At 50.8% G+C, this 11,013-nt stretch overlaps 2 protein-coding genes across 2 annotated transcripts; one reads left to right on the top strand and one right to left on the bottom strand.

Moving 5' to 3' along the window:
- Nucleotides 1-2,981: 2,981 nt before the first annotated feature.
- LOC130150967 (cygnin-like) lies at nt 2,982-4,304 on the bottom strand. The gene is made up of 2 exons (XM_056342341.1): nt 4,247-4,304; nt 2,982-3,115 (listed from the first exon to the last, which is right to left on the bottom strand). Exons 1-2 carry the CDS (start codon nt 4,302-4,304, stop codon nt 2,982-2,984), a joined length of 192 nt encoding a protein of 63 aa, XP_056198316.1.
- A 4,718-nt stretch (nt 4,305-9,022) lies between these two features.
- On the top strand, nt 9,023-9,691 carry LOC130151058 (small basic protein 1-like). Its single transcript, XM_056342686.1, has 2 exons — nt 9,023-9,080; nt 9,561-9,691. The coding sequence occupies exons 1-2, from the start codon at nt 9,023-9,025 to the stop codon at nt 9,689-9,691; spliced, it is 189 nt and encodes a 62-aa protein (XP_056198661.1).
- The last annotated feature ends 1,322 nt before the right edge of the window (nt 9,692-11,013 follow it).

The following is an 11,013-nucleotide window of genomic DNA, read 5'->3' as shown; positions in this document are numbered from 1 at the left end:
CTAATTTCCATTTAATCTCACCCAGAGGGTGCCAGGTGGACAAAGACATGAAGGGACTGGGAACAAGGGAGTCTCCTCTACTCCATCCTTCACATCCAGCTTAGACAGCACAGCTCTAAGATGCTGAGCAGTTCCCACTCCCTGTGGATCTGCAGTTGTTCTGTCTGCACCAAGCATGTCCATTGTATTGCAAGGTAAAAAAGCAGGAGAGAAATGGAGGAGAAGATAAGGCAAAATAAGGATTAAACTGCCCCAGATTTTACCAGTGCACTCCTCTAGCTGTCCTGTCTCTAGAAGGGAAATGGCCACTCAGTCTTTACAGCTCTTCTGGTCCCTGACTCCTCTACAAGTAACAACAACCACTATACCCACAGTGATGCCAGCCATTAACTCACAACAAATTCCTCCTGGAACAGCATCCAGCAAACCCCCAGCGGCCACTGGTGGTGGGTAATGTCATACAGATGCCTCAGACAAGTGAAGAGCGGAGCCAGTTGTCGGAGCTTTTCTTGGCAGAGGCTCTTTCACTGTTGGACTCTGCGCTGGGAGAACAACAAATTTCAGGTGAAATAACATTGTTGGTTTTTTTTTAATTCAGAGCTTGTCTACACTTAACCAGTGTTAGTAAAGGTAGGAAAAAGCACTCAAACAAGTAAGTTAGATACCAGAAAGAGAGAGGTAATACTGAAATAAAACTGTTTACACTGGTGCTGTACGTTCATGTTTGGAAATAAGGGTAAGCATTACCGATGTTACAGCCGGGTGAAATTTTAGATTGATTAATTAGACAGGTATTTTGTAGTTGTTGAAAGCCTACCAGGTAGAAATACTGCTTTTCCCAGTTACCCTTGCACTTTCTCTGCTAAAAACTCACAGTTGGTTGGCATCAAGGAGGAATGGGTTTTTGGGAGGAAGGGAAATGGAGGTTCATTTCCCTTGAGCTGCAGGTGGTCCTTGGAGCTGTTTTGCTCCCGTGCTGTTCATGTGGGAGGCTGTGGCTTTTTCCTGGGCAATGTTATGCCGAAGGATTCCTGAGCCGACAGTGCCGTGTAGCATTTGGATAGGGGCAGACTTGTCCTTCTGGGTCTTAGAGCACGGGTCAGTTTGGCCAGGGCTGGGCTTTATGGTGACAAGGAAGTATGTCTGCCCTGGATGGAGGGCTGTCAGCAGGTGGAGTGGTGTCCACAGCATGGGGTGTGCGTGGCGAGGTTTTGGCAGCCGGGGGTACAGGGGTGGCTTCTGTGAGAAGCTGCTGGAAGCTTCCCCCGTGTCCCATGGAGCCGATGCCGGCCGGCTCCAAGATGGAGCCAAGGGCTGACCCACCAGCGATGGTGGGAGCGCCCCTGGGGTAAGGGGAAAAACCCCCTTTGCAGGTGGGACCGGAGAGAGGAGCGAGCACAGGGGGGAGCCGCGGCCCTGCAGCCCCCCAGGCCAGGGCAGGGGGAGGCCGGGGGGCTCCAGGCGCCGCAGCAGAGGCTCCCCCAGCCCGTGGGGAGCCCCCGGCCGGGCAGGCCGTGCCCCCAGCCCGTGGAGCCCCCGGGGGCAGCTCCCCCCCGCAGCCCGGGCAGGACCCCCGGGGCAGGGGCTGCCCGCAGGGGGCTGTGACCCGCGGGCAGCGGCGCTGGGCCAGCTCCTGGCAGGGCCCGTGGCCCCGTGGGGAGAGGAGCCCGGGCGGGGGCAGGGCTGGGGACCCCGCGGGGACCCCCCTGGGGCCGGGCAGGGGGTGAGGACCCTCCCCACGGGGGGCAGGAGCCGCAGGGACAGCGGGTGGGGGACCGACCCCAGCCCCTACTCCTGGTCCCCTGTGCTGCTCGGGGGAAGAAGACAGAGAAAATCAGGAGGAAAGTTGAGCCTGGGAAGAAGAGAGGGGTGAGTGGAAGGTGTTTTTAAGATTTGGCTTTATTTCACGTTGTCCCACTCTGATTTGATTGGTAATATATTAAATTAATTTCCCCAAGCTGAGCCTGCTTTGCCCATGTAATTACTGAGAGATCCCCCTGTCCTTTTTGGAACCCAAGCCTTTTGCCTTCCCCTGCCCAGCTAAGGGCAGTGTAACAGAGTGGCTCTTGGGCACCAGGTATCCAGTCAAGGTCAACCCACCCCACACTCATTCCCTGCTTATGTCCATATATCCACGCCACACCTGTACATTCGCACCTAAAGCTATGTGGTAGAAATAATTAGTTTGCTTACTGAGAAGCCTCAAAGCTGCATTGTCTCTCTGAGACTGGTGTAGTCGAGTGGTGAGTCTCTATAAACAGTTTGTCTCTGCAGAGATGCGTGACTGCTACTGTTACAGAGTTTACACACACCTTTGATCACCTTCATGGCTCTTCTCCATACCTTTTTCTGCTCCAACACACACAGTTCAAGTTAGGGAGAGCAGAAACCAAACCCTAAGTACGGTATTGATCTGCAAAAAGAGAGAAGCACTGAGTGGTCTTGAGACTGGCACAAAGAAGACATAAAATCCATTGTGTGAGGTCTGTGAAGGCCTGTTTGCTTCTCTGTTCCCCACCTCTCGTGATCTGCTGGAATTTTCATGGAAAGAGGACTGTCTTGTACTTAGAGGAGGCATTGCTGAACTAACCACATTTTTTAAGACACCTGCAGATAACCTGTAGCCTGGAAAAGCAGGGTCATGTTCAGGGCCACAGAAAAGGCAAGAGGGAAAATGATACCTTCGTCCTAAATCCCTACCCTGTAAGACAACTGGCAGCTCTGCAGCTTGTTGTCAGTGGATGTTAAGGCTTGTTTGGTGCTGATGAGCCTTTGGGCTGTGTTTGGAGAACCTGTCCTAATGCTTTATGTGGGATCATGGGGACACAAGTAACCACACCACACGCACCACAGTTACATCTCCTTTTTTTTCTCTTTTTAATTATTGAGAGGAGGGGATGACAATCAGCTTAGGCAGTCGAGAAGATGCTCCTAAAGCCTCCACGGTGCCTCCTCTTCCCCAGGTGCTTCCTCTTCAGCTCCTATTTTGCCTTCCAGCCGGGTGGGATGCAGCAGTAGTACTTGCAGTCGGAGGAGAAGGACCACACATCCGCCTTGCTGCACTTGCTGGAGCAGTACCCCACCTTGGGGCAGTGCTTCCTTATCTGCCCGTAGCCTGCAAGGGGGAGGCAGGGGAGAGTGGTTGGGTCAGGGTAGGTGCCTCTGCTCCCCACTGCCGAGCCCTCCCACCACCTCCAGGTCTAGGTGCGGCAGCGGTCAGAAGGATGGGACCCTGCCTCTAGGGAGGTCCTGCTCCATTCTCCCACACATCCACACTCCTGCCCAAGCCCAGCCCCAAAGCAGGGAGGAACCTGGAAGAGCACAAGCCTGAGAAACTCCTTGTGCATCCCTCTCCCCTCAGCTGGTGACTACAGGGTCAGTTGGTGACATAGGCACAGTTTGGGAAAGCAATGCTCCCAAGGAGAGCACAGTCATTGCCTGCATTGAGAGACAGCCCAAAAGCAAAGGTCATGAAGATGCTCATCTGTGCAAGACTGCACAGATGTCTTGCACCTCTCCTTATGGGATAGGATCAATAGTCTCAGAGCAAAACAGCAAAAGCCACATCAAACTTTTTTGAAAAACTTAGATCTCCACTCAGGTATCTGTACTTGTATCGTGCATTTTAAAATTGTCCTCTGATTTAGAGATGCTTGAAAGAATGTTCCAAAGGTCTTTAAATTGGCCTCACAGCAGCCTGACACAAATGTTCACTGTGGCGGTTAAAAGTGGGCCAAGCTGGCCCAGGTGGATGAGAATTGATATCTGAAGGGGGTTTCTAATGTCCACCTGGGAGATATTGGCTTAGAATCCCCTGTAGAGAGACCAGAAAGCCTTAGAGTGTCAGAAACAAGCATTAGCAGCAATATCTATGTCACATTAGGATATCAAACATACTGAGAACTGAGCCTCAACAGGAAAATTGAGTTGCACAGAAGAGTCCCCTCTGGTACTATGAAATTCTCTGAGTCCCTAAGAGAAGTGGCCATGGCCAGGCTCTTGTGTGGTAATTGTCTGGCCTGGGCTCACTCCCAGACAGGTTACTGAGGTTTTAACTTCAGTTATTACTACACAAATCTCTCTGAGGTAGTCCCAATATTATTGTCCCTTGAAAGAAGTCATTAAAGTACCTGGCTAGGTCATAGCAGTCACCTCAGATGGTAATAGTTATATTTTCAAAAGCTAAAGTTACTTTAAAAGAATCCCAGCTGGTATAAGGCTCATCCCACCCTATTTGCCATCTTACCTGGGGTGGCCAGGGCGACAAGTAGGAAGACAGCAAAGACAAGGTAGAGGAACCTCATGGCTGGAGTTGAGCTTGGATCTCAGCAAGGCTGGAGAGAGGAGAGTCAGAGTGAGCTCGAGGGGGGGAGATGGTATGCAGGGAGGCTGCGGCTGCAGTTTTTATAGAGCGTTTCCCTGTGGAGCAGAGGGTGCTGGGGAGATGTGGGAATTCATCCAAGCTGTGCAGTTGGCGGCTGGATGTGCAGGGGTGGCACAGGCACCAGAATTTCCCATGTGCACCCAAGTGTGCTGCAGCCACCTCCCCCCAGACCTGGTTACCCAACATCAGATACGATTCTAGCACACTGGCGCTGATGAGAGCACAAATGAATAGGAGCTGTCAATAGCAGAGTTGATAGGACTGGGCTGATGGGTCAGAGGGACCTGATGAAGATCTGCAGGTATAACGATGAGGGGGAGAACAAGATCAGTATCACAGGGCTTTGGGCCTTTCCCAACTTCTGGCAGAGATGCAACTGCATGCAACAGGGCTGAGATGTGGCCTCGATGAACCGATAACTCTCCCTCCATTGTCCAGACTGGTCACCATATGGGGCTGCTCACTCGGAAAGGACCCACGTTCCCATCTCCACTTGAGAAGGGAACCATGTCTGCAAAATGTCTTAGATAAATTCAGCAAACATCACACTCAATGGATGTTTTGTTGTCCCCTCTCACCCTTCTGATGGATGGACAGGAGCACAGGCGCTGACAGCTCCCAGGAGCCTGCATGAGCCGACCACTTGCAAGACACTTTGATCATCACCTCATCCTCACAAACCCTCCAGACAGAGCTGGGGTTTCAAACATGAGCAGAGCTCTACAAAGGAGCTTTCCCAACCTCAGTTCACTGGGCTGTTTAATAGCTTTATAAACAGCCAGAAAAAAAGATGTGACTGGTGAAGGGACAGAAGCTGCTGCTGATGCAAAATTACTGAATACCATCAAACCTAAATCTGCAAAGGGCAGCAGACGGATCTTACAACAACTAGTAACAGGGCAGCAAAATGTCAAATGCTGAATCAGTGTCAGTTAGTTTAAAGTTGTGAATCTGGAGAAAAATATAATCGCTGCACAAATGACAGCTCTGAATTACCTAAAGCCAGTTAAAAGAGGTTTGGGAGTGCTTAAAAAGAGTGCTCTGAAAACAGCAGATGAGAAAGAAAAAAAGGAAAATTGTACATTAAGAAATGTTATGGAAGTTATTAAGACAAAAGAAAACATTGCCTCACTGCATCGGTCTGTAGGGTATCACACTGTGGTATGTGCGCTGCTCATGTCCCCATCCCTGATGGCCAGCAGTCAGGCAAGAAGAGGTTAAAAGAAAGGTGGCAGAGCTGGGGACCCATTTTCATTAAGAAAAAAAAAATACTGGTACTCCTCAGCTCAGGGAAGAAACATTTATTAGTGGAGGTGTATCACAAAGCTGTAAAAATTTTAGAAGCCTAAGGAAGACAGAACTATGGTTCTTTGGTTTTCATCACCCAAGAAATAGGTGGCATGCAACAGTTAATCATGCATTTGTCAAAAAAGTAGACAAAAAAGCCCTCTTTCATGCTGAGCATAGCTGAAACATGGAACTTTTTCAAGAAGTTCAAGAAGTCAAAATTTATTGAAAGGACAAATGTATTGAAATAGCCATTTATAAATTAATGAAGCAGGTACAAATTAAACAAATCAGATATAAAACCTTCTTGAGGAAGTCACTGAACTTCATGTGACTAGAGGGTGGGGAGTTTTACTGAGTGAAAACACCTGTTCTTGAACTCCTTCCCAGGCACTCCATTCTGCCCAGATCAGGCTCCCCAGTCAGGCTTGGCTCAGCCTTATGATCCTCTCTGTGATCTTATTTGAGTACAGAAACTGAGTAAAAGTAAAAGTGATGGGACTGTACACCTCATCTGCTTCATCGCCGCTATTTCTAACTGCCATTCTCAGGAGTTTGTCCCTTTTTTTTGTAAAGGCCTTCAGTGATGGTGTTTCCACAACCCCCCTTACTCAATCCTTTCTGCTGTATGGTCCTGCCATTACAAATGCTTTCCCATATGTGTCCAGTTCTGGGCTCCCTGGATCCAGGGAGACTGGGAGCTGCTGGGGAGGGGCCAGCGGAGGTGACCAAGCTGATGAGGGGCTGGAGCATCTCCCTGGTGAGGAAAGGCTGCGGGAGCTGGGGCTGTTCAGCCTGGGCAGGAGAAGGCTGAGAGGGGACCTGAGCGATGCACACAGGTACCTTAAGGGCCAGTGTCAGGGGGCCGGGGCCGGGCTCTTGTCAGCGGTGCCCAGCGACAGGACAAGGGGCAACGGGCACAAACTGCAGCACAGGGAGCTCCGTGGGGAGAGCAGGAAAAACTTCTTTCCCTTGAGGGTGATGGAGCACGGGGACAGGCTGCCCAGAGGTTGTGGAGGCTCCTTCTCTGGAGACATTCAAACCCACCTGGATGCAATTCTGTACAGCTTGCTGTAGGAGAGCCTGCTTTAGCAGGGGGCTGGGCTAGATGGTCTCCAGGGGTCCCTTCCAACCCCGACCATTTGTGATTCTGTGTTAGCTCAAGTGAGGACCTCTTGCTGCAGCTGGAGTCACTGACCTCATCCTGGCTACCAAGAGCAGATCATATGTTTCTAATGTATTACCTTTTCTGGATTTGAGGACTGTCATGTTTTCTATGTTCTCTCTTTCCCGATCTCCATTATTGCACTTGCTTCAGTCTTTTCTTACAGGTCACATCTTCTTGTCCTCCTGTCATTTTCTGAGCTCACTTCAGCCCTTTCACAGCTTTCTTGAAGCACAATGTACAAAACTGCATGGATGCACTTTCCAAGGGGTGCATGGTGCAACAGGTACGTCCAGTGTTTTACAAACTTAGCTTGTGTTTGTACTTGTAGGACAATTGGTGCTGGTTTCCCAACACCATGACATTGCTCATTTGTGCCTACCTATGATCTACTGCAGCCCAATTTTCCCTGCAGACCTGCCACACAGCCAGAAACCCCTTGTTCTGTATTCTCCAGCTAATTATTCTTGTCTGTATAGACAAGGTAGCTTTACCTATCACTTAATTATATTTTTTTCATTATCTCTTTAGCATGAGAAGATCCACTAGAATTCTAATCCTGTCCTCTAGTGCTTCACAGTCTCTTTCGACTTCTTATTTATAATTTTAGTAAGCACACTCTCTAGACAACCATGAAAATTATTAGGCAGGATAGCACTGGACTCCCAACAGATTTCTGATCAGATGTGGTGTGGCAATTCATTACCTTAGCTTCATTTACATATTTTCCTACATCTCCTTTAATCAGCATTATAGTCCTTTTTGAAAGATTTTGGGCAAAATACACTAATAGATCTTGGGCCAAATCAATGCGAAGAAAATCAGGCCAAGTGTGAGGTCCTGAACCTGGTTTGGGGTAACCCCTGGTATCAGTGCAGGCTAGGGGATGAAGGGATTGAGAGCAGCCCTGCCGAGCAGGACTTGGGGTATTGGTGGATAAAAAGCTGGACATGACCCAGCAATGTGCACTTGCAGCCCAGAAAGCCAAACATATCCTGGGCTGTATCACAGGCAGAGTGGCCAGCAGGTCAGGGGAGGGGGTTCTGCTCATCTGCTCCTCTCTAGTGAGACCTCCCCTGCAGCACTGCATACAGATCTGGGGTCAACAACATAAGAAGGGCATGGACCTGTTGGAGCTGGTCCAGAGAAGGCCACGCAGATGATTAGAGGGCTGGAGCAGCTCTGCTGTGGGGACAGGCTGACAGAGTTGGGGTTGTTCAGCCTGGGGAAGAGATTGCCCTGGAAAGACCTTAAAGCAGCCTTCCAGTACCTAAAGGGGGCTCATAAGAAAGCTGAGGAGGGGCTTTTTAAAAGGATGTGTAGTGATAAGACAAGGGGGAATGGTTTTAAACTGAAAGAGGGGAGATTTAGATTAGATATGAGGAAGAAATTCTTTTACTGTGAGGGTGGCAAGGTGGTGGCACAGGTTGCCCAGAGCAGCTGTGGATGCCCTATCCCTGGAAATGATCAAAGCCAGGTTGGACAGGGCTTGGAGCAGCCTGGGCTGGTGGAAGGCGTCCCTGTCCATGGCAGGAGATTTGACGAGATGGTCTTTAAGGTCCCTTCCAACTAAAACTGTTCTGTGATTCTATGAAAAAGTTGTAGAGCACTGTGTTTGGGGGAGACCCCTGAGGCCCTGAGGAACCTCACTGCCAATGCACTGGTTGGGGATGGATGAACCCTGAAAACTATCCTGCGGGATAGATTTGCTGCCCAAGTCTGTGCATTGTGTCTGTGCCTTGCAGGCCGCATCCAGAGCTGATCAGAAAGGTGCCCAGGCTTCATTCCTGCACCTCCGGGGAGCAGCTCCGCTGTCGGCAGCCCTGGCTGGCACTGGGTCGAGCAGAGCCATGCCCGATGGCTCTACGGCAGCCGGATCTGGAGGAGGGGGAATTGCCCCCGTGTGTCCGGGTTGGTGAAAAGGGCCAGTGAGCGCTGAGGATAAGCCGACTGGAGCACGGCTGCCAGGTGCCTTTGTGAGTGGGACCAGCGGGTCGGGGTGACATTGCACATGCTGGCAAGCAAACAACCCTCTTTGGAGATGGGTTTGCTCAAGTTTCTGCTCCTGCCGTGCTGCTCATGGCAGGAGTCCCTCTATAAAACCCAGGGCCTCCAAGGTCCCCCAGTGTGGCCATCTCAGACCCACTTTGCTCCCAGTGTGCTGAGATCTCTGCTGGCCTCCAGGCATGAGGGTGCTCTGCGTGGTCTTTGCTGTGCTGCTGCTTTTCTCCTTGGCCACCCCAGGTAAGATGGCAACTTGTGGGGGTGGAGAAAATGGGGCTGACCCAGGAGGCTCGGGTACGGGTACCTGTCCCCTCTCCAGTTTTTGTGCCTTGGGGCAGAGGGAAGTAGTTCATCTCACCCAGCTTTGGCAGTGGAGATCTACTTGCACCTGGCTCTGGCTGATGATTTGCTCAACCAAGCTCGCCCACCCAGTTTGGGATGAGATGAATGCCACGCTTTGAGAGACTACCTCTTTTGCTCATGCAAACGGATATTACCAGCAAGCTGCAGTACTGACACATGTAGAGAGGGGTGACTTTTAAGAATCCAGTGGTCCCCCAGCTCAATGGCAACAGAAAGCATGGGTCCTATCCTATGTGGGTCTAAACCCAAAGGTATCCTGTGCATCAGTACCGCCCTGGAGACAGCAAGAAGATATCTTCTGGGGCTCTACGATGTCTGACATTTTCTCTTAACATATCTCTCTCCCTCCCATTGCAGGGTACGGGCAGTCTAAGGGCACTTGTGGGGGGTACTGTTCCCACATGTGTGCCAAAAGGGACGAGTGGACTTTCAGCCAGTCCTGTGGGAAGATGTACTGCTGCATCCCCCCACCCAAAAAGGGGAAATGATTGCAAAAGAATCCAGTTGCAGAAGAAGAACAGCACTTCTGGAGGAGCTCCAAGCGCTGTATTCATGGTGTGACCGCAACGGTGTTCACTGCTTTGAAGTAAAGATGGGCAGATATGATTTCTGTGTGCTGTGTGGTTCATTCAGCTCCCAGGAGGGGAGTGCCGGGAGAGGTTCTGCAGCCAGACCTCCCTGGACCATGATCTCAACACACCTCTGACAGCCCCAGACCTGTGACACCAAAATAACACGCTGGAAGAGAAAAGCATTTGGGGTTTCCCATTGCTTCAAAGCAGGGTGGTGGCAAAGTCTGGGAGAGGACTGACTGCCTAATAGTGTGTCTCCCTCCTCCACAAGTTGAATCCCAGCACCCCATCAGTCCCGCTATGGTGACCCCAGTCCCGCTACGGGGGTAGAGACCGGAGGCAAACAGCCACCACCTGCCCCTCGCACCCTCAGAATCCCACTCTGGGGGTGCCTGTAGAGCATCCTCATCCCAGTGCAGCCACTTGAGTTTTGTGGTTGTGTGGCTGTCCGGGACACCCTTGCACAAAGCAAGTGACTTCTCAACATAGCCTGTGACCAGACTATTCCTCTGGGGGTCACTGGTAGTGGAAGAATAGGGAAGGTGGAGTTCTTTGGTGTCCCCCTCCCTATGCCCTATGAACCATTCACTCGAGGCTTTCTGCAGGGACACATGGGGCCATGTCCCATTGGGGGGCTCAGAGCATCCTGGCAAAGGGCTGCCAGACAAGCCTTAGGTGCAATACTGGAGGGTGAGGTGTTTGTCTCAAAAAGGGTTAACTCCCTGACTGGTTCATGGGACAGAAAACAGCCCCAACTCTCCAGGAAATAGGACAAGTTTCCTTCCAGCCATGGTGCCTTTCAAACTCATAAAAAGGCTGCTGTACTGGTATTTGTTGCACTGAAGGATGCTGCAGGGGAAGAGAGGTGATACAGACCTCTTCCTCTTGCGGAAAGGCTGCTTAATTTCTGCAGGGGGAAGGTCTGTGTCTCCTCTCTTCTGCAGCATCCTCCATGGTCAGCAGAGATCTTAGCACTGCAACTAGTACACAGAGTTGCGGGGAAAAGTCGTTTCTTCCTAAGGCTAATTTCTGTATTTGTTCAAAACTCCTCCAATTGCCAGGGGAGTCTGAACACGCGGTGCCTGAAGGCGTGCCTGCTGCCTGCTGGAGAGGTGAATCCACGCTTTGTGTCTGTACATGCAATTTAGGGTGCTCCAAGAGCCTCGCCACCAGCCACCATGGTCCAAATGACTGTGTACCAGGCAATTTTGAGGCAAAGAGAAATAACCTAGTGAGCA

The sequence above is a fragment of the Falco biarmicus genome, chromosome 6, assembly GCF_023638135.1.
Source record: "Falco biarmicus isolate bFalBia1 chromosome 6, bFalBia1.pri, whole genome shotgun sequence".
Taxonomy (NCBI): domain Eukaryota; kingdom Metazoa; phylum Chordata; class Aves; order Falconiformes; family Falconidae; genus Falco; species Falco biarmicus.
Note: the sequence above shows the minus strand (reverse complement) of the source record. Positions and strands in the feature narration are given on the sequence as shown.

Excerpts from the sequence above, each read along its gene's own strand:
- LOC130150967 (XM_056342341.1), bottom strand. The coding sequence starts at position 4,304 with ATGAGGTTCCTCTACCTTGTCTTTGCTGTCTTCCTACTTGTCGCCCTG. Across the intron at positions 3,116-4,246 it reads TGTCGCCCTGGCCACCCCAG|GCTACGGGCAGATAAGGAAG; the intron begins GTAAGATGGCAA and ends TCCCCCTTGCAG.
- LOC130151058 (XM_056342686.1), top strand. The coding sequence starts at position 9,023 with ATGAGGGTGCTCTGCGTGGTCTTTGCTGTGCTGCTGCTTTTCTCCTTG. Across the intron at positions 9,081-9,560 it reads TTTCTCCTTGGCCACCCCAG|GGTACGGGCAGTCTAAGGGC; the intron begins GTAAGATGGCAA and ends CTCCCATTGCAG.